Source organism: Artemia sp. Qi Xiang Cuo, chromosome 1, assembly GCF_049724085.1.
Source record: "Artemia sp. Qi Xiang Cuo chromosome 1, ASM4972408v1, whole genome shotgun sequence".
Lineage (NCBI taxonomy): Eukaryota > Metazoa > Arthropoda > Branchiopoda > Anostraca > Artemiidae > Artemia > Artemia sp. Qi Xiang Cuo.
Window position 1 is genome coordinate 16,011,957 of NC_142794.1, and position 24,474 is coordinate 16,036,430.

Sequence of the window (24,474 nt, forward strand, 5' to 3'; positions counted from 1 at the left end):
ACCCCCTAAAAGTTGTAGAACCTTAATGAAAATCACACCATCAGATTCAGCGCATCAGAGAGCTTAACTGCGTTGAGTTTTAAAGCACCCATCTGAAAAAATGTAAAATTTTGTATTTTTTGCCAGAAGAAAGACCATGGATGCGTGTTTATTTTTTTTTTTTTTTTTTTTTTTTTCCAGGGGAGATTGAATTGATCCAGTGGTCCTGGAATATCTTGAGAGGACTCATTCGAACGGAAATTAAAAGTTCTAGTGCCCTTTTCAAGTGACCAAAAAAATGGAGGGTAACTAGGCCCCCTCCCACGCTCATTTTTTTTATCAAAGTCACCCGATCAAAATTTTGAGATAGCCATTTTATTCAGCATGGTCGAAAATATAATAACTCTGTATTTTAGGATGACTTAATCCCCCAAAGTATCTGGGGAGAGGGCTGAAAGTCCCTCATTCTAAGAGTATTCACCAGCGAATTTGTATAGTTCTTGAATCGTATAATATTATCAGGCGATGAATGTTTCATTCTTATCTTGACGATTATATATAGACGATTCTTTTCATTAACTGATATCAGGAGTGACTCATTAATCCATGGTTTTCTTGGCAAATATTTTTTACAATGCATTTTTTCATAAGGACAATGATGATCTAATTGTTCATTTAAAACTCTGTAAAAATATCCTGTGATCCATTAGGATCTCTCTCATCTAGAACTTCATTAGGATCTAGGATCTCTCTCGGCTAAAACTTCATTAGGATCTCTCTCTCTCTCGGCTAGAACTTCATTGGGATCTCTCTCAGCTAGAACTTCATTAGGATTTGTCTCGGCTAGAACTTCATTAGGATCTCTCTCGGCTAGAACTTCATTGCGATCTCTCTTGGCTAGAACTTCATTAGGATCTCTCTCAGCTAGAACTTCATTAGTATCTCTCTCGGCTAGAACTTCACTAGGATCTATCTCAGCTAGAGCTTCATTGGGATCTCTCTCGGCTAGAACTTCACCACAATCTAAGTCACCAAGGTCTACTTTTAAATATTAAATCTTTAGGGTCTACACCAAGGTCTAATTTGTTAGAGAAAAATTTCTCTTTCTTGTTATCAAACAGTTCGTGGTAACGAACTGTAAGTAAGGAGCGACCCGGCTCAATGGTAACCAAAACTCTAGAAAACGGGTTTTTGATACCAATAGAAACATAAAAAGAATCAGATTTCAATGTTGAATTCAAATATATAACTTTCATCAAGTTTAGTCCTACCCATCAAAAGTTACGCGCCTAGGAAAATTTGGGTGATTTTCGAAAAATGGGGGAAAGACCCGCTAAAAGTTATAGAACCTTAATGAAAATGAACCCATCATATTCATCTTATCAGAGAACACTACTGTAGAGTTTTCAAGCTACTATATACAAAAATTTTTTACTTTAAATTTTTTGCAATAATAAGTATAATGGTTGGGTTTTTGTTTTTTTTATTATATTTAGTTTTTTTCACGGGGTGTTCGTAAAGACCCAGTGGTCTAATAAAATAGTGGGAGGGAGAATTGAAACGGAAATTAAAAGTTATATTGCCCTTTTTAATTTACAAAAAAAAATGGAGGGCAACAAGGCCCCCACCCACGCTTATTTTTTTCCCAAAGTCACCCGATCAAAATTTTGAGATAGCCATTTTGTTCAGCATGGTCGAAAATATGATAATTATGTCTTTTAGGGTGACTTAATCCCCCTATGTTCCCTGTGGGTGGGAAAAATTTTATTAACTTTACCAATTTTTTAAATTTTTTTTTTTTATTTGGTATTTTTACAGTTTTTTTCTGGAGTTTTTTTTGGGGTTAGGGGGTGGTAAGGGGGGGTCGGGGGTTATGTTGGAGGATCTGTTGAGGATGGAAGTTTTCATGGGGGAAGGGAAATTGCCATGAAGGGGGCGCCGGACTTGCCAGCATTATTTATTGGTTATTGGGAAGTATACAACCATTTTCAGGAAGGATTTTTTCTGGGGGGGGGGGCTAGAGGAGGGGGTTACTCTGGAGAATATTTCCGTGAAGGATGTTTCTTTGGGGTAAGAGACATTTCTATGATTGGGGCGCCGGATTTCCAAGCATTAGAAATTAAATCGATCATTAGACGATCAGAAATTAAATAAAAAAAACAAGTTTTTTCAACTGAAATGTAAGAAGGAATATTAGAACTTAAAACGAACAGAAATTATAACGTATGTGAGGGGGTTCTCCCCCAAGTCAATACTTCGCTCTTTACGCTACAGTTTTTTTTACTGCTTTCAAAAGAGGTATCTATTCTAATTAAACGGCCTTTGTGATTCAGGGGTTTGTGAATCAAAATTTTTTTTAACTTTTAATGTAAAGAGCGTGGTATTGACTAAGGGGAGAACCCCCTCATATACGTAATAACATATACGTAATAAAAAAAAAATAAACAAACAAGCGATACGGCTCAATAGTAATCGAAACTTTTAAAAACGGAATTTTGATGTCAATAAATGTATCAAAAGAATGTGTTTATAATGCTGATCCAAAATATATAAATTTTATTAAGTTTAGTATTACTCATCAAAAGCTCCAGGCCTGAGAACATTTACTTGATTTTTTATAGAGGGGGGAAACATCCCCTACAAGTGAAAGAATTTTAATGAAAAGCACACCGTCAGAATTCAGCGTATCAGAAAACCCTATTACATAGGTTTCAAGCTCATATCTGCAAAAATCTGCAACTTTGTATTTTTTGCCAGAAGAAAAATATACGAATATAGAAGTTAGTTACGTAAGTTAATTTGTAAAGACATCCATTTAGCAAAAGAAAAGTAAAATTTTTATGCAAATAAAAGCTGCATTAACTAAAAAACGATCAGAAATTAAATAAAAAAACAAGTTTTTTAAACTGAAAGTAAGGAGCGACATTAAAACTTAAAACGAACAGAAATTATTCCGTATATGAAAGGGGCTGTCCCCTCCTCAACGCCTCGCTCTTTACGCTAAAGTTTGACTCTGTCTCACAACTTTATTTTTTTAAACAATACAAAACTTTAGCGTGAAGAGCGAGGCGTTGAGGAGGGGACAGCCCCTTTCATATATAGAATAATTTCTGTTCGTTTTAAGTTTTAATGTCGCTCCTTACTTTCAGTTTAAAAAACTTGTTTTTTTTATTTAATAATTTCTCTAATCAAAGTCTTTTGAATCTTATAATCCGACATATTTATGCAATGATCAGATGATTCATCCAAAATCAAAGACGTAGCCTCACATGTATAAGGCGAAAGAATATTGTCAATAAGTAAAGTAGATAAATTCAACTTTTAATTATTCAACTGGCTCACGCGAAAGGAGATATTATTCGACATTACGGCAAATATTATGACATTAATCAGACGTCCGATTAATTTAAGTTTATAATGATTCTTGTGCAAAGCAAGCAATCAGCTATGTTTCAAGTCTTGCCAAAAATATAATCTTGTCTCAAAATCACACAGGTGACACGATAATCCAGGTAAAATATATGTGACCTTCTCTGGCGGATGCTGAATAAAATGTTGATGACTAGAAAAACTTCTGAACAGGATATTTGAAGGTCTTCTGACAAACGGGTTTGATCTGCATAGGTTCTGGCTGTCCCCAGAGGTTCTGGCACAGCTTCATCTATTCTGCTATTACAATTTACTGCAAACTCAAAATAAAAATTTGAAATGACATTATCGAAAATGTTGACAGTCATATGGTTAAGAGGATGGGAAAGTAAATAATATAATTATTAAAAAATATAAGACGCCAGTTCAGTTTCGTTTTTTTTTGGGGGGGGGGAGGGTTGAGCTTCCAATTTTACTAAGGAGAACAGGCTGGGACCACGGCCTTAATTTTACAAAAACTTAAGAATTTATCTCTTATGCTTTTCTTTATGAATTTTTTAGTTAGATGAGGGCAGTGGCTCTCCATTGTCATCTATGGCTAAAGGGTCTTCAGAAAATTCGAAGGTTTGTGAAGAATTTAATTGTTCCAGACTTTATCAACTTTGGTATTAAATTGTAAGTATTCAAAGAAGAAAAATGTGCTATTTATGATTGGTACTACTTTAGTAAAATGCATTGTGTAAAATTTAAGCTTCTTTGATACTTGTATGAAGCTTGTGTGATTCTTTGGTACTTGTATGAGAATTTTTCTTTCATCAGTCCTGAAAAGGTTAAGTCATTTACTTTTCACTCTGTTATAGCTTTGATACCTAAAGTTTACAACTAAAATTTCCTAAAGTAAAAGCTAACCAATGAAAAGTTGTATCCAGGGGGTATATATATAGTTGTATATATATAGTTGATATATATAGTTGTATCCGGGGGGTATATTCAATGGTAATAACACATTGAAGAAGGGCTATATACCATAAAAGCCTGGTGTAGTTGTATCTCTTCGTTTTCGCCCAAAAGTTGTAACTCTTTCTATTTCTAATTTCTGAGTGATTTCCATTACCATAGCTGAACACAAGGGGAACACCGATTTATTAGCGATTTGTTTAAAGTGCTCTTCCCATCTGAACAAAAAATTAAAAGGTAGTGACCTAAAAATATTTTGTTGTCAGATTTAAGCCATTCACCGTATAAGAACTGCTCTGACCCCTTCCTCCTGAAAGATTGGACCTTTGCACTTATTTAATGTTTGTTTGGTCTTAAAATATGTACTTAATGCTAAAAACAATAAATATAGCGAATAGCTCCCAAACATGTCCATTCTACAATAGTGATGATAAAAAAAAAAACAAAAAAAAACTGAACCCTTACCTAATAAATGCCACTTTAACATACTTTTAAACAACCCTAATGGCTTAGCCGCCAGAATGGTCTCCGGAATAGATAAATAGATAGGTCAATCAAACAGTTCGTAGTAACAAACTGCAAATAAGGAGCGAGCCGGCTCAATAGTAACCGAAACCCTCAGAATTATGCATTTTCTTTTAGATTTTAATGCTGTGAAAGATCCAGCCAAACTCTTCTTTAATCCAGATGTGCAAGCTAGACTGAAAACTTTGACTGGTAGAGACGAGAATCGCATATTTAACCCCAAAAAACTAGGGAAGAGACTTAGGAGTCCCAAGTACGAGTTTATGACGAAGACACAGCTTGAAGAGGTAAGGCAAGATTGGATTTTTTCAAACCTTTACTGACTTTTCCTCTACTGACTTGGCTAAGGTTATATTGACCTGAACTTTGTTTGGAATTTGGAGCATATGCCCATATTTCTCAGTGTATGAAGTAAAATAGTGAAAAAGTATATGATGTACATGAAAATGTTTATGATACTGGGGAAATATGTTGAAAATAAACTAGAAAATCAAACGAGACAGTTTAAAAATTATTTTTTGATTTATTTTCAACGCATTTTTCAATTATCATGTGTATTTCTTTTACACTATTTTAATACACTGAGAAATATGGGTCTAATGCTTCACATGAAAAATGTCTCGTTTAATTCTCTCATAGTGTCAAAAGCGCTTTACTGAAAACAAATTTTATTGTAAAGTTTTTTTTTTATATTCATAATTTTGAAAATAAAAAAAAACAACGTGAGAAGAAATTCTCTAATTGCTGAGTTTCCAGGTATTACTACAATTATATATGGCATTTATAATTGTAAATATATAATAAACAGTTAATTATTTCAGTCACCTTGATTATTATAGTATTTTATTCTTTCTTTGTCGTCGACGTTTTGAAAAACAAAGCATACTATTCAAAGTAAAAATAGTTTTCAATAAAACACTAATGGCACATTAGACTTCAGAACTTCCACGGCTGTAGAAGAGGGAACGGCGCGGTAACTAACCTCTGCTGGAAGTAATTTTTGTTTGTTTTTTTTGCTTCTTTTAAGATTTATTTATTCATCTATGTCAGTATATGTTGTCTTTATGTTTGATATGATCATTTATTTTAATTTCTTTTCGTTTTGGGTTTTATTTATTTCTTTATACAGGGATTTATTTTTGCTGGTCTTAAGTTTATTATGGCTCTTTACTTTTCTTTGAAAAACATCTTTTTCAGATTGTTTTTTTTTTAATTAATATGAGAAAATATTATGAGCGGAACTTCAAGTTAGTAAAAAAACGAATAAACAAATAAAAAACAATTCTTCTGTGCGTTTACTGGCAGAATTGTTAAGCTTTGTTCTTTTAGTTTTACTCTGCATTACTATGTTATTTATGGTGTTACTTTTTTTAAACCTTTTTAGATTCAACAAGGTTTGACTTTCAGTGCTGGTGTCTTATTTTGTCAGGACAGAGTAAGTGGTCAGTTCATTCTTATCCAGAAAAAAATTATAAATCTTCCGTAAAATAGGTAAAATGATCATGATTTTGACAGTTTTGAACTCTTTCATGCAAAGTAACAATCCATCAGCAGTACTTTGAGAAAAGTAGACCTTTTGTACCAAGGCCACATGTAGTGTGTAAGCAGCTATAGGCTACATTTGTGGAGCAAAACAATCGAAATTGTTGATTGGTTTGGACTGGAAGACTCTAAAGGTGCAGCACAAGTTTCTGCTGCATCGTTTTGAGCAAAACAATCATGGAGCAAAACAATCGACATTGTCGGTCGGTTCCGATTTGAACACTCTAAAGATGCAGCAAAAGTTTCCGCTGCATCGTTTGGAGCAAAACAATCGACATTGTCAGTTGGTTTGGACTTGAACACTCTAAATGTGCAGCACAAGTTTCCGCTGTATTATTTGGAGCAAAATATTTGTGGAGAAAAACAATCGACATTGTCGGTTGGTTCGGACTTGAACACTGTAAAGGTGCAGCACAAGTTCCCGCTGCATCGTTTGGAGCAAAACAATCAACATTGTCGATTGATTCCGACTTGAACACTCTAAAGGTGGAGCACAAGTTTCCGCTGCACCGTTTGGAGCAAAACAATCGACATTTTTGATTGGTTCAGACTAGAACACTCTAAAGCTCCAGCACAAGTTTCTGCTGTATCGTTTGGAGCAAAATATTTGTGGATCAAAACAATCGACACTGTCGAGCAAAACATCGACATTTTCGATTGGTTCGGACTTGAACACTCTAAAGGTGCAGCACAAGTTTCCGCTATATTGTTTGGAGCAAAATATATATGGAGCAAAACAATCGAGACTGTCGGTTGGTTCGGCCTTGAACACTCTAAAGGTGCAGCACAAGTTTCCGCTGCATCGTTTGGAGCAAAATATTTGTGGAGCAAAACAACCAACATTGTCGATTGGTTTGGAATTGGACCCTCTAAAGGCGCAGCACAAGTTTCCGCTGCATCTTTTAATTAAGATCAAATAAGCATTCTTGTACATTTGGATGATAAGAATTTAGTCCTTTTGCCACACAAGTTCGTTCGGGCACGAACGTCTGACATCATAACTGTACCTATTGCCTAGGTTTTTTTTATGTTAGTTCTGCCAGTTCGCCTCGTAATTAGGCTAATCACAAGATATTATGATGAATTTACCTTCCTCTTACCAAGAACGGTTGGATTTAGTGAATGTTATTAAAAAGAAAAACAATGAGCATAGCTCTGATTTTTAGCCAAGTTTGGTTTGATCCCGACTTCTCTTCGAGTAAAAGCTCAAAGGACAAGAATTTTGGAACCTTCCTTCCTCCTTCTTCTTAGAGTTCAAATCAATCATGGATTCTGAGAGTAGGTAACATAGACAATTACTTTTTCTTTTCACCAAGTTTGATGATTTAACTACTCCTTTTGGAAAATACCTTGATATCTGGGTAGAATCTGGGTAGGCCTACTCCTCACTGCCCGCACGCACACAGTGGTAAGATTGGTCCTAGATCTTCAATAAACGAAACTAAAGAACTAGCGTTTAACAGGTACAGTTGCCTAGTAGAACATAACTGTTCCCATTGTGAACCACATATGATGGGTTTACTCCGCTCCCACAAAACACGATTAAGACACAAGCTCTTGGTCGCCACCTAGTTTACTTATATGGTACTATTAAGGTAGACGTCATGATAACGTCTATGGAGGGACTTCTTTTCACCCAGCAACTTTGAATCAGGTACAGACCCCCAAAACGCAGCACCTAGACAGTTAACATGCCCTCTTTTCAGCAAGTTTGGCCGAGGCCCGAAGACCCCTTCAGGTACATATCTTGATGACTATTATTTGAGGGCTTTATACCTTTGCAGGGGTCAGATTGCGTGAAAACAGTAAAAGGCACAGTTAAGGCACTAACTCTTTGCTTCCCTAAACTTTAGCTGAGATTCGACTTCTTCATGTGGTACACAATCTGATGACAAGAATTAGGGAACTTTTCTTCCTCTCAGACACGCTGGAACCTGCCTAAACCCTGATAAAGGCTCAAATGGGACACTAGTTCTTGTTCCCATTGTGTTATACTTTAAACCCCCCCCCCCCCTCTGGAGGATGTCTATGACAAGAATTAGGCTCGCCTTCTTCCTCCCCTACAAAGGTTGAAGTGATCTCTGACTTCAGAAATTGGAACTTGTACATCAAGTGCTACTTACGGCTAATTTGAGATCTGACAAACACTTCTGGTTATTTTTTTAATGAAATGAACTCGAGGAACCGCCTCCCCCTCTAACACATAATTTATATCATGTCTGACTGCATAAAGCCGTGTCTAGGACATTAGCTCTCACTTCCCTAAAAAGTCTCGTTCAGATCCCACTAACCCTTGTGGTGAATGTACAGATGCCAATAATTAAGATCCCCCCACCCTCCCGCCCCACATATGGCTGGTCCGTTAAGAGTTCCAAACAGGCAGAACTAGGGCACTTACTCCCTTTTCCTCCCAAGTTTAGTTAGCATTCGGTAACACTTCCCGGTAGATATTATGATGAAAAGAGCTTTGCGATGATCCACCCCCACCTTCAAAGGGGTATAGGCTCCCTAATGGCGTAGCTAGGACATCTGCTGTTATTCTTGACTAAGTTTGGTTGGGATTTGATACCCATTGCACTATTTGTTCTGATGACAAAAATTGAATAGTCCTTCCCCTTTACCTAAAAGGCTAGGTCCTAATCCCAAGCAGGCATAATTAGGACCTTCAGCATTTCTTTCTACCAATTCTTGTTCAGATCTGGCAACCCTTTCTAATAATGTCTTGGTGACAAGGATTTGACGTACCAGATCCCCCAAATAGGATGGGTTTAGCATGAACTCAAAATGCACAGCTAGACTGCTTATTCATACTTTTCACCATTTTTAGTAGATATCGGACATCCCTCCTGGTAGATGTCTCAACGACAAGAATTTTGGGACCCCCACCCTCGCACACACAAACACATAATTGGCACCGACGCCCCAAAAGGCGCCACTAAGACACTTACTCTTTCTTTTGACTAAATTAAGTTGATATTTGATAAACCTTTCTTCTGCTAAAAGTCCTATTGAAAAGAAGTTTGTAAACCCCTCCCCCTAAAGGTCGTATCTGGACTGGAAGGCATTAGCCTCTAAAGGCAGAAGTAGGACAATAATTCATACCTCTTGTCAAGTTTAGTTGATATTCGACCACTTTTATATTAAGTCTCCTGATTACATAGATATATGGGCAACTCTCCCCTCGCAGATAGTTGATTGTTTTTGAATATATGAAAAGACCAATTATGAGATTTACTATAACATTCCATAAAGGTTGATTGTGGACTGGAAACTCTTTTCGGTAGATTTTCTGATGACAAAAATTACCACCCCCTCCCTCCCCCAAAAATGTTAGAAGTAATATTGACCCTGTTTAGGGATATGCCTCCTGTATATCCCCCACAGATGATCTTTCAGATTTTGACTCCAAAAGACCAAACTAAAGCATTAGCTCTTAATTTCCATCAACCAAGGGCTAAATTCACAATCACGAGTCGATTCGTTGTTATAAGTGTAGTCGTTTTGTGGGTAAAAACCCAGTAACAAACTGATAAACAAAATAAACGCTTTGATCGAGTTCATAGTTATTGTCAAAGAAAATTTGATATTTCGAGATTGTTATTGTCTGCTAAAGTCTGTCTACCAAAATATGAGTTAGAACTTAGTTGGTGAATATGAAAAATTGGGTTTTGTCATTATGTCAAATTAGCTATGTCAAGGTATCACAGCTTTGAAATATTATAAAACGGGCTTGTTCCGCTTCATTAGTGTAGCTTTTAATATATGCGTCCAATAAAATGGTCCCAAATTGTAATAAAGCCAAGTTCTTTTCCAGGCCTTAAAGGATTCACAAAAGAAAATGGATATAAAGCTCCAAATGCCTCCTTTGCTTTCAGCGAGACAAGAGATCAACGAAATAATTACTGCCGACCCAGAGCTTAAGGGTCTTGATGATTCGAAGTTTGTTTTTACTGACATCTCTCTTGGTATCCCTGAAAGGGTAAGTTATTTTTAAGTTATTAGTAATTAAGTAATTAAGTTATTAGTAAGTTATTGCTTTTAAACACAAGTTTTAGCAGAAGACGATTCGGTGGAATCGAACAAGCGAAACTCAGGGACGTTTACACGGGAGTTGGCCTCGGGAACCAGCCCCTCCCCCCAAAAAAATATTAATCATCTTCCTGGATTTCTAGGCAGTTCTTATTCGAGTTAAGTATTTTTATTACTTTGCCCCCCCCCCCCGTCCGTAAATAATTCCTACTTATTTGCATGGCTCAATATCAAAATATGACCTGATGTTAATTCTTAACAATGCATAAGTATGTTTTGATGATCTCAAACACGACTTCGCTGGTTGGGGAAAAAAAATTACCCATTATGTTATATAGTATTATTTTATTAAAGTAATATTATTTTATAAATAATATATTATTTTGTATAATGTCGTATATATTATTATTATTATGTATTATTATTTTAGTGATCCAGAAGGCAACACTGTAAAATTCTGAAAGCTACTTTAAACAAATTCTAAAAGACTTCCTTTTGTTATTCTTAAATGTGCATCACTTTACTTTACCGACCCCCTCCTCTCCCCCCTCTAATGTGTTAATATATAGCCCAAATTATATATATTCAATGAATTTTCTACTGGCCAATTTTTTCAGATTAATTTAACGACAAACAAGCAACGTTACCGGCAACAAGTGACGGGAAAGCATTAGCCTAAAGATCAGACATGTTAGTTACCCCACCTGTTCAATGGGGAGGGGGGTGAAAAGGATATTCAGAGTTGCCAAATTTTCAAAACACGTAGGTAAACAACCTATAGGTAACCGTTGTCAATTTTTCAAAACACACAGGTAAACAAGTAGTCAAGATTTAACAACCTTCCAAATGTAGGCTAGCGACCTCTAAGTAAAAGAGTAGTCTAGAGTAGTTTTGTAAAATTACCGTAAAATACAAACTCGATAAGTAAAATTGGTAAAATTAGTAAATAAGGTAAAATCGATAAAATAAGGTAAGATTGGTAGAATAGGGTAAAATAAGGTACTACCTAGGAAATATAGGGTGTAATTGGTGTTGTGACCCTGTAGCTACAAGACCAGTTGAGCATTTCTTTTTAAGCATCACTTTCAGCTTTTAATGGAATATTTTAATGATTCTTAATTTCCTGGGCTTAAACAAGGCGATGTCCCTTCGTCTAGAGTTTCATCAATTTAATTAACAGTCTAGTTTATCCCTTTGATAATCTTGTGCCCAGGATCATACCTCAGCACTTGTATAATGCCTGATTTTGGACATCCATTTAAAAAAAAAAATCAAAATTTTACTCTAACAGCCTTGCATATTTAAATAGCTGCATTGGGGGGGGGTCCATTGGTAGGGGTAATTCTCCATGGGGTTATATATTTTTTTTTTGGGGGGGGGGGGGTTAAACGCCTGCTCCTGGGGGAACGACGGCATGAACGCAGAATTTCTCTGGGATGTGAAATTTAAAATAAATATGAGGATATTGGTTCTGCTTTGGCCCTCCACATCGTTGAAAATCCAGATCACATAGCTCTTTTTGATGAGGCAACTTTAATATCTGAAGCAAATGGCTTCCCCCATTCCTTTAGGAAGGGAATGGAAATTAAAAAAATACATAAATAGAGATACAAGAGATATTTCTATAAACCCAATTTACAATAGCTTAAAATGAAAGGGTTCGAATAACATTTTTTCTTCGGTTTAAATTAAGATCATCTGACCGCGCTTTTAATAAAAATTAGATGAATAGACAAGCTACGTCAATCCCTAAGCAGAGAATTTTTGGCCAATCTAATTGGTGGATAGTCTTTCATTTATTGTGGCTTGGTTTGTTTGATTCAGTCTTTCTTCTACCCTGTCAAGAGTTACTTCAAAAAGATAGTTTTTTTTTCTTTTTGAGCTCTGAAGACGGTTGGGGTTAAGTCCCTGACATAATATCTGCTTCTGTCATTTTCGCTTCTTTTCTGTCCACTGACGACATTACCCTCGTTTTTCTCGGCTGTTTGATTTCATTATTTTTCTCGTTTGTTATATGTCAATCCTGCTTGAAGCCCTTTCTGTCTTTAACAGCTCACAGAACTGATATAATTTTATTTCACCATTTAAAAATTATGATTACTTGTACTATAATATACTCTATCGTTCTGATAAAAAGAGACTTAAGTCAGACAGATGGTCTTTTAAACCGGGTAATACAGCTACACACAAAACAAAATCCTATCCAAATCTGTCTTTGCCTGCCTCTACGGTCTTTTGTGCTGTGAAAATTGCAAGCCGTGGTAAAATACGTCAGTAAAATATATAAGATACCGGTAAAATGAGTAAAATACTGGTAAAATACGTAAATTACGTAAAACAGGTAAAATACCAATTTTACGAGGGTCCGTAAAATTACGGTAAATCTGTAAAATATAGAATTTTACCATCACCGATTTTACCAGTTACAACACTAGTCCAGGACTACCAACTCTTCCACATAGAATTTAAGGGTATAGGTAAACAGGCAGTCAGAAGTAAATAGCTTTGCCAAATAGAGTTACCAATCCATTGGTAAACTCTGTTTACCAATGGTAGACGAGTAGCCCACAGCTACAAAATCCTCCAAATAAAATTACCAACCCATGGGTAAGTGAGTTGTCCACAGTTGCCAACTGCTGAAAACAAAGTTACCTAGCCATAGGTAAACGATTGGTCAAGAGTTAACAACCTTCATAGTATGCGGCAGAACCTTTAAGTAAAAGAGTAGTTCGGAGCTACCAACTCTTCCAAATAGAGCTTCCACGGCATACTTAAACACTTAGTCTTTAGTAACTAGTTTTTCCAAATAGGGTTCCCGATCCATAGTCTAACCATTAGTCCGAAGTACAATCTCTTCCATATAGAGCTACCAAGTCTTTGGTAAATGGGTAAATCTGGAGTTACCAACTCTTTCAAATAGAATTACCAACCCATGGGTAAACGAGTTATCCACAGTTGCCATCTCTTCAAAATAAAATTGCCTATCCAAAAAGGAGTAGCTCAGATCCTAAAATAAATCATTTTGTTTGCCTGTCTATAAGTTGGCTTTCTACAGAAAGGTAACATGTCCACATGCAAAAGCGTTTATTTTCAGGGCTTCAGTTTCATTCTGAAAATATTTAGCACTTTAAGAGAATTGTCTTAGTTGCCCTAAACTTGTGATAGGCTACTATATGTTGCGTCTTCGAATTTCAATTGTTCACAAAAAAATCCTGTTTTTTTTTTCTTATTATATTTGGAATTCTGGACATGTTCCTTCTCAGTGGTCATTTATTTTTATATTCGCGTAGTTACGATTGATGGAAAGCCTTGTGTTGTTCAGCAGATTTTATCCACACTTGGCCTTCTAAATTTCTTGATTTTCATTCAGATAAAAAGGCTATGGGAAATATAATAATAATATAATGTAATAATAGAATATTATAAAATAATATATAATAAAATAAATAAAATAATAATAAAATATAATGAAATAATAGCATAATAATAATAATATAATATAGCAATAATATATAATAAAATGAATAAAATAATAATAAAATACAATAAAATAATAATATAGTAATAATAATAGGCTAAAAGGCTACCTCTATTTTGAAAGGAAATATAATAGTTCTAACATAATATAATAATAAAATATAACAAAATAATATATAATAAAATGAATAAAGTTTTGGAAGCCACAGTTATGGCAGTGGTCAAGTATGGCTCTGAACCGTGGGTACTTCGAAAGGCTGAAGAGGATTTTTCGGCACTGGTATGATCTACGTCCTACCCAATGTTCTTCTAATATGTTTCTCTGACGCTCAATCCTAACGAACTATACCAAAGTAAGATAAAAGTATAAAACTTTAGAAACAAATTTGGGCTATATATTTGCACATTAGGGGGGGGGGGATATAGCGGGTCTGCATGTCTTATGTGTTAGGTACAATTATTGTGCATATTATGTAGTAAGAATTGTTTTCTAACTTCCCACTATCCAAATACTTTACATCCACAACCCCCATCCCGACCCCTATTATGCAAATATATAGCCCAAATTATATATTTTCCACCTATTCTATCACTCTCTTTGTCTTGTCTCATGCTAAGCTGATATAAACAAACAAAAAAAAAACGGTTTTATAATGCGTCAATGAATGAACGACTTGAATGGTAGGGCGTTTACAAGTACCGATTTTTTTTCAAATTTTCTCCAGATATGTTATCTGAATCATAGTTTTAGTCACTCGATCAACTGATCGTGTATAAATATCAATAAGATGCACGGAAAATGTGGTCTGATCCTACTTTCTAGGGCTTTAACGACAGAAAATGGCTGGCCTACGTTTTATGGATAAAGATTGACAGATTGCCAAAGATTATGCTTTTTTGGCCATTTGTTTGGGGCCAACCGAATGGCAGGTCGACCCCAAATGGGTTTGGAAGAGGTCAAGGGAGGTATGAGGGGTAAAGCTTTGAATGAAAGTGCAGGAGGAGCGTGCGCAGTTGTGTTGGCCTTAAGCAGCTTTGTGCTGAAGCGAGTCAAAGGTAGTGGTAATAGTTTTTGAGAGTTCGGTTTAACAGAACATTTCTGCTAGTATACATATGATGATTAAACTGATTAATTATTATACTTTAGATTAGTACAAGTGAGTATTAATTTTCTTCTTTTGAATAGAAAAGAATAGTTGTAGTTCGAGATTCAGAAGGAACTCTTAGAAAGGCCACCTGGGAAGAGCGGGAGCGAATGCTTCAAATTTATTTCCCTAGACAAGGAAGAGAAATACTACCTCCACCCATGTTCAATGAAGACAACCTTAAGGTAAGCCTGTTTTGTTCTTTTCTTGTGATTTCAACAATAATGAATTGATAAGATATTCATTATAACATAGTTGGCTGCTTAATAAGGAAAATATTACCTCTGAAAATTTATAAAATACGTTGTCAGTACCCGTTCAGATTGATAATGTTTCCAAGAATTTTAGGGTAGAATAATTAAGCCCTTATTTTGGGCCAAGAAGAATGAGAAAGCAAAGCCATATTAATTTTGCTTTTTTTTTATTAAAACATACAGCCTAATAATATTGATCATCTGAGAGTCTAGTATTCTATTTTCTTCAGTTTGTTTGTTTTTTACATATATATATATATATATATATATATATATATATATATATATATATATATATATATATATATATATATATATATATATATATATATATATATATATATATATATATATATATATATATATATATATATATATATATATATATATATATATATATATATATATATATATATATATATATATATATATATATATATATATATATATATATATATATATATATATATATATATATATATATATATATATATATATATATATATATATATATATATATATATATATATATATATATATATATATATATATATATAATATACAGAGCTATATAATAGTTATCATTCATAAGTCCCTTTTTAATGAAAAAAATTGGTACTTGTTGAGAATCCATAAAACACGCGAAGAACCACATCTAGAATCTAATGAAATCCTAATGAAAAAACAGGTTTCCGCTGCCTTGTAAGATATTGCTCACTCCATGAAAAATGTTTAAACTTTAGTTTTTTGGGGTTGAAGGGGCAAAAAAAGGTACCTAGGTTATGTTAGGGTACGTATTTAATATATGCTATACTTTACCATACCCCCCCCCCCCTTCATCTCTGCACTACAGCAGAGTTTTTACGATTTGGTCCGTTTGAAAAACTTCTATCAAAATGAAGGAAAGTCTATTTAGCCCTGGAACACCAGCAACTGTTTTTCCGAAAATTCCGGAGGAGTAGCCCTCCATTTCCAATTTGAATTCAAATCTGGTGTTAGGAATTTTGGCCTATTTGGTGAATTTCTGTTCAGATACAACGAATTTTAAAGTAGCTTTAGCCATAGAACAGCAGCAAATTTTTCAGAATATTTTGGAAGGATGGACTCCCAGTTTCAGTTTGAATTCAGCTCTGATGCCAGGAATTTTTTTCTGTTTGGGAAATTTCAATCAAAATAAAGTTTAAAGTAACTTTAGCCTCAAAAATCCAGCAATATATTTTTCGTAGTATTTTGAAAGGACATGCCTCCCATTTCCAATTCGAATTCAACTTTGGCGCCAAGAATTCTCTTCAATTTGAGAAATTTCTATCAAAATAAAATGAATTTTAAAGCAACTTTAGCCCTAGTACTGCTGGCAACAACTGTACAGTAGTTTATGTTCTGTTTTGTTTGGATGCTTATGGGTTATAAACATGGGTGCTAATTTCGATCAATATGATTGGCTTGAATCTCGACAGTGTTGAAATAAGTTTCAGTTCACAGATCCAGTGATTGCCAGTCTGTATGAACAAGGATTTTGGACCCAATACAGGACAGATGCTAAACAGCGCTGCAACCAAATATCCAATTATATTAAAATTATAAATTATATATCTAAAATATTTCCAAAATTAATAACTAAGTTATATATATATATATCGATATATAATTTATATATATATATATATATATATATATATATATATATATATATATATATATATATATATATATATATAGACCTATATAAAATTTATATATATTATATATTATAAATAGAATAATATAAATATAAAACTTATATTTAAATTTATATTTCTATGATTATAAAATTATATATCAAATTAAATAAGATCGTCATGTACATTTTAAAAGAAACACATTTTGAATTCTTGTAAGAATTTTCTTTTCACATAGCCAAAAACAGAAGAGTAAAAATAGAAGAGAAGGTCAACATTGTTGAAATCATTTTCAGTTCAGAACTGAAAATGTTCAGAAACACATTTTGAATTCTTTTTTAGAAATTGCTCTATCACATAACAAAGACAGAAGAGTACTTGCATTTTTGGGAAATTTTCTTGGAAGTGGGGATTTCGGTAGTTATCCGGAAAACGATTAGAACTTAGTCTTTTTCAAATGAAAGTGTGCTAAGAAAAATTTTTTAGGCTGAATTTTCTGCTAGCACTTTCCCCGGGAGGAGGGATTTGCAGCGGGAATGGGATTATCCAGAATAAATTTTATGGGTGAGGGGTTTAGCCCGTGAGGGAGGGAATATTTCAGGGAGGGTCAGCCAGATTTATTGGCATTATGTGACAAACGATCAGAAACGTAACGATCCTTACTTTCAGTTGAAAAAAACTTCTATTTTTAATTCTATTTTTGCTCTATCACAAAAACAGAAGAGTACTCGAAGCAGAGTCAGGAAATTGAAAAAGTCAGGAGTATCAGCTTAACACTTATTTAGTCCTAAATGAAATTTAAGCTTTTTTGGGTAAATTTTGTTTGCGCTTAAAATTCGGATGATTGACTACATAAGTAGATACATAAGATACATAGTGACTAAGTAAGACTACTTAAGTAGAACTAACGGCTCTACTTCCTGCTAAATGTCTTTCTTATTCGAATAGAATTCTGTTCCAGAAACAAGCCTTGGGACGAAAATATTCAGATTGATTAAGATTTTGAGGTTGTTACTTTTATTATGTATGATGGCAATTTATCTTATCGCCATCCTTTCGTGAGAATTTACTCTTGGGGGATGAAAAAACATTAAGTGGGCAATAATTTTTTAGTATGGAGAGTATCTGTCTTTTGTCCAAAAAGGGCTACAAAATGAGTGCTGAATGGGCTAGCAAAGTTTGTTTACCAGTGATTCCCGTCGTAGCCTAAACATTATCATTATAAGATCTTTATTCTTTCCGATACGTAGTAGCGCTATTTATATACCTTACGCCATCTATATTCATAACATTGTTAACTCGGACCCCTAAAACACCTCCAGATGGAAATGTCATAATACTTTCAAACCATTTCTCCCTATTGATTCCAAGGAAACGCTCGTTTTTGTTATTTACCTAACTTTAAAAGTTTTGTTTTTGATCAACATGAAGGATTTGATTTTTTTTTTTATATGTTGACGTTCGTCTTAGTAATTCCAGTTTTTTTTTTGTTAAAAAAAATTTCTTTATCATTATGATTCTTTTAATTTCTTTCCTCTCCTTGATACAAATCTTTTCGCAATAATTTGTTCATCATGATTGTTTCTTTCCTTTGAAAACTCTGAGTGTTTTTTTATAACACAAAAGAAAATGTTTTATTTTCATAATGAAAAGATTTCTTACTTAATTAAAAAAGAAATGTATTATTGCCTCATGCTGTAATTCTAAAATCCTGTCTCGAAAAAAATATCCTCTTTCCCATGAAATACACAAATAGTTTTTTGTTTTTATATGTATAAATCGGAAAATTGGCCCCATCCCTAAGAAAAGAAATAACCACAATGAGAAAAAAATATATAAGATACCACGCCCGATGTAGAAGGGATAGAAAGTTTCTTAATGTTGTTATTATTTTTTTTTCTTTTTTTTTTCTTTTCATGATTTTTAATTTCTTTTTACTGTGTGTAGGGAACTTAAATTAATGAAACTGTTCAACTTTTTGTTATTCAGCCATTTTCCAATCGCTTGACTTTAGTTGAAACCGGAAAATGTAATCTTTTTTATGTAGATTTTATTATAATAAATTCAGTTTAATATAAAATTTAAAAAGTAATTTTTTAAATATTGTTCAGTCTTCTTCATTTCCTAGATACAAATCTTTCCTTTTTTGATTTTTCAATTTCTTTTCCCAGTGATGTGTTCATCTGGATTGTTTCTTTCCGTAGAGTTTATCTTTCCCTTTCTTTCTTTTCCTTTCTTTCTTTTTGCCCTTGTTCATCGTTCATGAATGGAAACCTGTTTATTGTATGTTATTTACCCTATTTTAACCGCTTCGTTTTGGGTACTTATATGTACATTTGTGTTTTAAAAAATTCAATCTAATTTGAAAAAGTGATTTCTTTATTCTACTTCATCTTTAAGATAAAAATCTTGCTTATGTATATATATTTTTAGAGTCTATTAGAGAAGAAAAGTTACATATTTATATTAGATCGTGCCTGTGCACAGTTTGAGCCGGATGACCCACAATACATTCGCGTGACTCGTGATACATATAGTCACATTGAAAAACATGAGGATTTCGATCTTTTGTGGTCAACACGACACTATGGACCTATGGTGTTACATCTGACAATTGAGAAAAGAATAGATAGCTTAATAAAGACGCTGCTTATGAACTTGAAAAGGGAGGATGTTGCAGATCTGATACAACTGTATAATTTTGTTCATCATGGTTCCAGTCTTACGACTACTGTAGAGGATGATATGGCTTTGTTAAAGGTATTCTCACTTTTTCTGTTTATTATATATATATATATATATATATATATATATATATATATATATATATATATATATATATATATATATATATATATATATATATATATATATACATACATATATATATATATATATATATATATATAGTATATTTAATAGCTTAGATTAAAGAAGACTATATTATCGGAGGGGTGCTGCGGAAAGTATGCTAAAATGTTCAGGAAAATATGATATAAATCAAGGAAATCATGAAATATTGTGAGGGGTAGTGTCCAGGTGCAATTTTTTTTTTTGTTGAACTAATTTTTCTTTTGTTCTTTTCTTTTCTGTTCATTTGTAAGATAAAGGAATTTTTCAAATTTAAAGTTCTGTTGAAAAATCAGGATGAAAAATTATTGTTCTACAATCGGCGAAACAAGAGTAACCCTACAAAAAAGGAATAAATTTTAATTGCTTACTAAAAATTTAATTTTATTTTAAAATTTTAACTAAAATTTAGTTTAGGTTTTAGTTGCTTTGCATTGGAATATTAAATTTTCACAACTATTGTTTCAAAGTATATCGTTTCAAAGTTTTGTCTTATCCTAAAAAATGATTGCTAAAATGATATTTGAGGAATAGGCCATTGTTGTCTAATCAGTTTTTACTTCAGATGTACAGAATTATAGCGTCACTAAATATATATTATCTGTCTAATCATATTTTATCGCAACAGACAGCGAAAACCACGTATCTATTTCCCCCCTACTTTACTGCATTCCATTTAGCCGGTTTGAAATACATGTTTTAGTCAAAGAATTACTGTACTGGTTGTCCTACCCCTGACATTATTTCAACTTCCACTAACAACCCATCATACTTCCTAGCAAAGAATATCGGTAACTAATAACAGTGGAAACTGGGGCTAGTGTAAACAAAAAAAAAAACTATCACCGCCATCTAGCATCTGGCGACACGTGACTTTTTTCAAGTTTCGTGATCATTTTTCTGTTAGGAACTGTGATCAAATGCTTACTACTGACCTAATTTTACCAATTAAACTAACTAAATTAATCATTCTTATTATTGCACTGAACAAAATGCCAAATTTTTCCAAACGCTAGGTGATGTTGATAGTTTTTTTGTGGACATTAGCGCCAGTTGCCACTCTTATAGGTTACCCATACTTTTTTTTAATCCCATACTCTTTGCTCCCTCTCATGAAATTACTTCACTTTTTACTCCCTACTACTTACTTTACATTCTTTCTTATGACCTCTTTCCAACCCACTCGAGGGTCCTACTTTTTGTTTACCAATAAGCACGTTTTGCAACATATCATCATTCATTCCTAACATGTGATCTAACTGTATTAGTTTTTCTTTTTTCATAACCCTAGGAATTGGAATCCTGTCATATTTTTCATATAACTTACTGTTTTGATGTACAAGCGTTCAAAGGAATACCTTTAACTATTCTAAGGCAATTCCTCTGGAAAATTTTAGCACATCCTCAGTTTTCTGAAGTGCCGATGTTTTAGAGCCATGCTTGAAAATTGTCATTACTGTACTTTCTTGTATCCTAATCTTACTCTGTGATCAATATAGCTTATTGTAATTAGTTACTGATTATTTATTAAATAAGTGGAATTACTATGCTCTTTTGAACGTCGCATGGACAGCAAAATTAATTTTTTGCGGACAATTTGAAAATTGGAAATAGTGGCCAGTCTAGTGATCTATCATTCCTTCTCAATATGCCTATATGCCTAGAACGCCTACGGCGTTTCTGTTGTATAAAAAATTATAGTTTGGATGAAAAAAAAAGAACATTAAAGTTAAAAATCTTGCTGCTCCATAGCATCTTTTAAGAAAGATTAAAAAAAACATTTTTCTAAAGGTTTTCTGAAAATTCTTAAAAATTTCTACTTTATCCTGACGCTTCTTCTTTGGATTGGTATGGAGACGCTTTTGCATAATCTCATCACCGGAATTCCAAGGTTTATAGTAATCTAATTCTGGTGTTTTTAGTAAGTTCGGTATATTTTAATCCGCAAAAGGGAGATTAAATAACTGCTATCCATTTTGGATAATACTGCTATCCATGTTTTGTGTGAGGCATAGTCATCGGATTTGTTGTAGTTTTAACTATTTATTGACAAAAATACATAAAAAATGTTTATGCACTTTGTAGTTTTTTGTACCCCCCCCCCCCCTAGAAAAAGTAGTATCTTTAAGAATGGTTCTAACAGGAAGGTTTTTACTTTATCCTGATTCTTGTTTAGTATAGAGACACTTTCGCAGAATATCATCACCGGAATCAAATTTCGGATCCTGCAGCGGGTTGCTGCAGCTTAGTTCGAATTCCGGGTTGTGTATTACTAAGGAGAGGTCAATCCCCTTCCGCCATTACATGGCAATTCATCCTGATACTACTTCTTGTTTGGATTAGTATGGAGACACTTTCGCAGAATATCATCAGCGGAATCAAGTCCGAGCCCTGCAGTGTACGCTACTATATGACAGAAATTTATAATGCTAAATAAATTCACCAAGAATTGTCTATTCAGAAACGAAGAAATCGCAGCTTATTGAGCTCTGACGCATAATAAGCAAATGATTTATTAGTTTTCAATAAGCGTTATTATATACGCAATTCGATAATTGTAATTGCCTATTGAACAGGAAAATTAATTACGGCGATATTGAGTGCTGGTTAGTCCTAAGAGTGATTTTTGTCATTCTTCTAAAAAATTTTCAGAATCTAAAAAATTTTCATAAAAAAATACATAAAATTTTTTTTTCAGAATTATTCAGAATTCTAAAGATTCATCGTGCCTTGCCTACTCCACTTTTTACATCTACACCGCATCCATCATCCTTACTTGTACCACTGCCTTGGTACGTAAGGGATATCCACTTCTCCATTTTTTGATACCTAAAAAAACTTGTTCCTTCTCTGATATTCCTAATTGATTTAATCAAGTTTTCCGATCCTATAGAATTTGGCAAAATGCAGATGTATGGTTTTTGCTGTCTACCAGTAATATGACAATACTGTTGAATGTAATGCTTAGGATTTTAAGCAGGCGCGTAGAATTTTGTGTTAGCATTGCAGTGGTAGGAAGATTATTATAGTGTTCCAAACTAGTCTATCATTGTATCATTGGAATGATTTTTCAAGCCCCCTTTAAAAGTGCATGCCTCAGTTTTACAAAATCAAATCATAATCCCAGTGGTAGTAAAAAATTTGACGAAATGCAGATGCATGATTTTCGTTATCTACCAGTTGTATGGCAATACTGTTGAATTTACGACTCAGGATATTAAGTAGACGAATAGAATTTCGTGCTAGCATTGGAGGAGGAGGAAGATGATAATATTGTTCCAAACTAGTCTATCATTGGAATAATCTTTTAGGCTTCATTACTCACAAATAGAAAAACCATTTTTATAAAATACAAACGCTGCCCTTCTTAAAAAACTGACATTTTTGCTAGCGTGCAGCATAACTCTAATACAAGAATAACTAATCAAAAAAATAGCAAACAACAAACCTGACTCTTTCAACAATATCATTTCCATAACAAATCCATACCACATCCCTCTTCCTTAAAGCTGCATTTTAAAACTGTAAGTCTAGGGTGTAAAACATCAAATCATATTCCCAGGGATAATCAAGTTCTGATGAATCGCAGTTCACTTTGGAGATCACACCAGAAGTTATAGCAACTGGTGCTTTTAACTGGACGGATCCAAAAGAAGATATCTTAACGATCATGCACACTTCGTCGACCATTGGAACAGGATCGATCAGGGGCGTAGCTCCAACCTTTTTATTGAGGAGGCAAGAGGGGTCCATATCCAGTTAGTCTAGGGGCATGAGCTTTATAATAAATTTTTTCTCCAAATTATTGGGGGGCAACTGCCCGTCCCCCACTGAATCGATGCTTCAGGGATTTAAAACTTAATTAGATAAATGGGACTAATCTTTAATAGAAGGGTTCAATGGCATTCCTAAAAAATATCCGCAATTTGAAGGCATTAAGAACAACTAGCGCGTCTGACGGTGTAGCTGCCACTTTACAATACAACGGAAACTTTCCGACTTAAATTTCCCAGGTCTTCCTCAACGTGAAGAAACTCTGTTGTTTCAAGCCTTTGCCATAAACACATTAGTTTAATCATGCTTGAAAAACGTATGATCCTGCAAATTTGATATTTACACTTTAGAACATTAGAAACAGTGGGAAAGTCAATATTGGGAACTTAGTTAAGGCTATTTGAAATGTCGTCGGAAATTTAACTGTAAATCTTCTTCCTGGAATTGCGCTTGTAAAATGGGAATGAGTGAGGAAGCCTCTTCTGGGCTATCTGGACAAAGATTCGCCAGCGTTGCCAGCTGAAAATTCTTTAATATTTTTTACATCAACAACCTGAATGACAACACAACACATTATGCACACTTCGCTTACCAGTGGAAAAGGTTCGATTACTACATAATGGGCGTTTGATTTTACAACTCGTAATGCGTTTTATTTTTGGACGATTCACCTGTATATTTATTTTCTCAACACACAATTAACAAGGTAGTTTACTAAATTACTAATTGTATTCTTTGATTTCAGGAGTATATAGAAAAGGATTCGTTAAAGAGACATCAATTAGAGTTAGCGCTCCAGAGCTACCAAGAGTATTTGAAGCAAAATCAAGAAATTGAAAAATCAAGAGTATCAGCATAACACCTCTTTAGTTTTTTTGTTTAGTATAATTAACGAAATAATGTTTATTATCAACG

General features: G+C 33.8%; 1 protein-coding gene across 4 annotated transcripts in view; it reads left to right on the forward strand.

The window, feature by feature from the left end:
* Positions 1-24,474, forward strand: part of LOC148956052 (small ribosomal subunit protein mS22-like) — a 44,685-nt gene extending 20,211 nt beyond the window's left edge. For all 4 annotated transcript variants that reach the window (XM_089091089.1, XM_089091141.1, XM_089091262.1 and 1 more), the window contains exons 3-7: positions 4,948-5,117; positions 10,187-10,351; positions 15,065-15,208; positions 19,369-19,695; positions 24,305-24,474. In XM_089091089.1, coding sequence (XP_088947215.1) covers positions 4,948-5,117; positions 10,187-10,351; positions 15,065-15,208; positions 19,369-19,695; positions 24,305-24,418 — 920 coding nt within the window. In that variant the 3' untranslated portion in view covers positions 24,419-24,474. The remainder of the gene's footprint in view (positions 1-4,947; positions 5,118-10,186; positions 10,352-15,064; positions 15,209-19,368; positions 19,696-24,304) is intronic.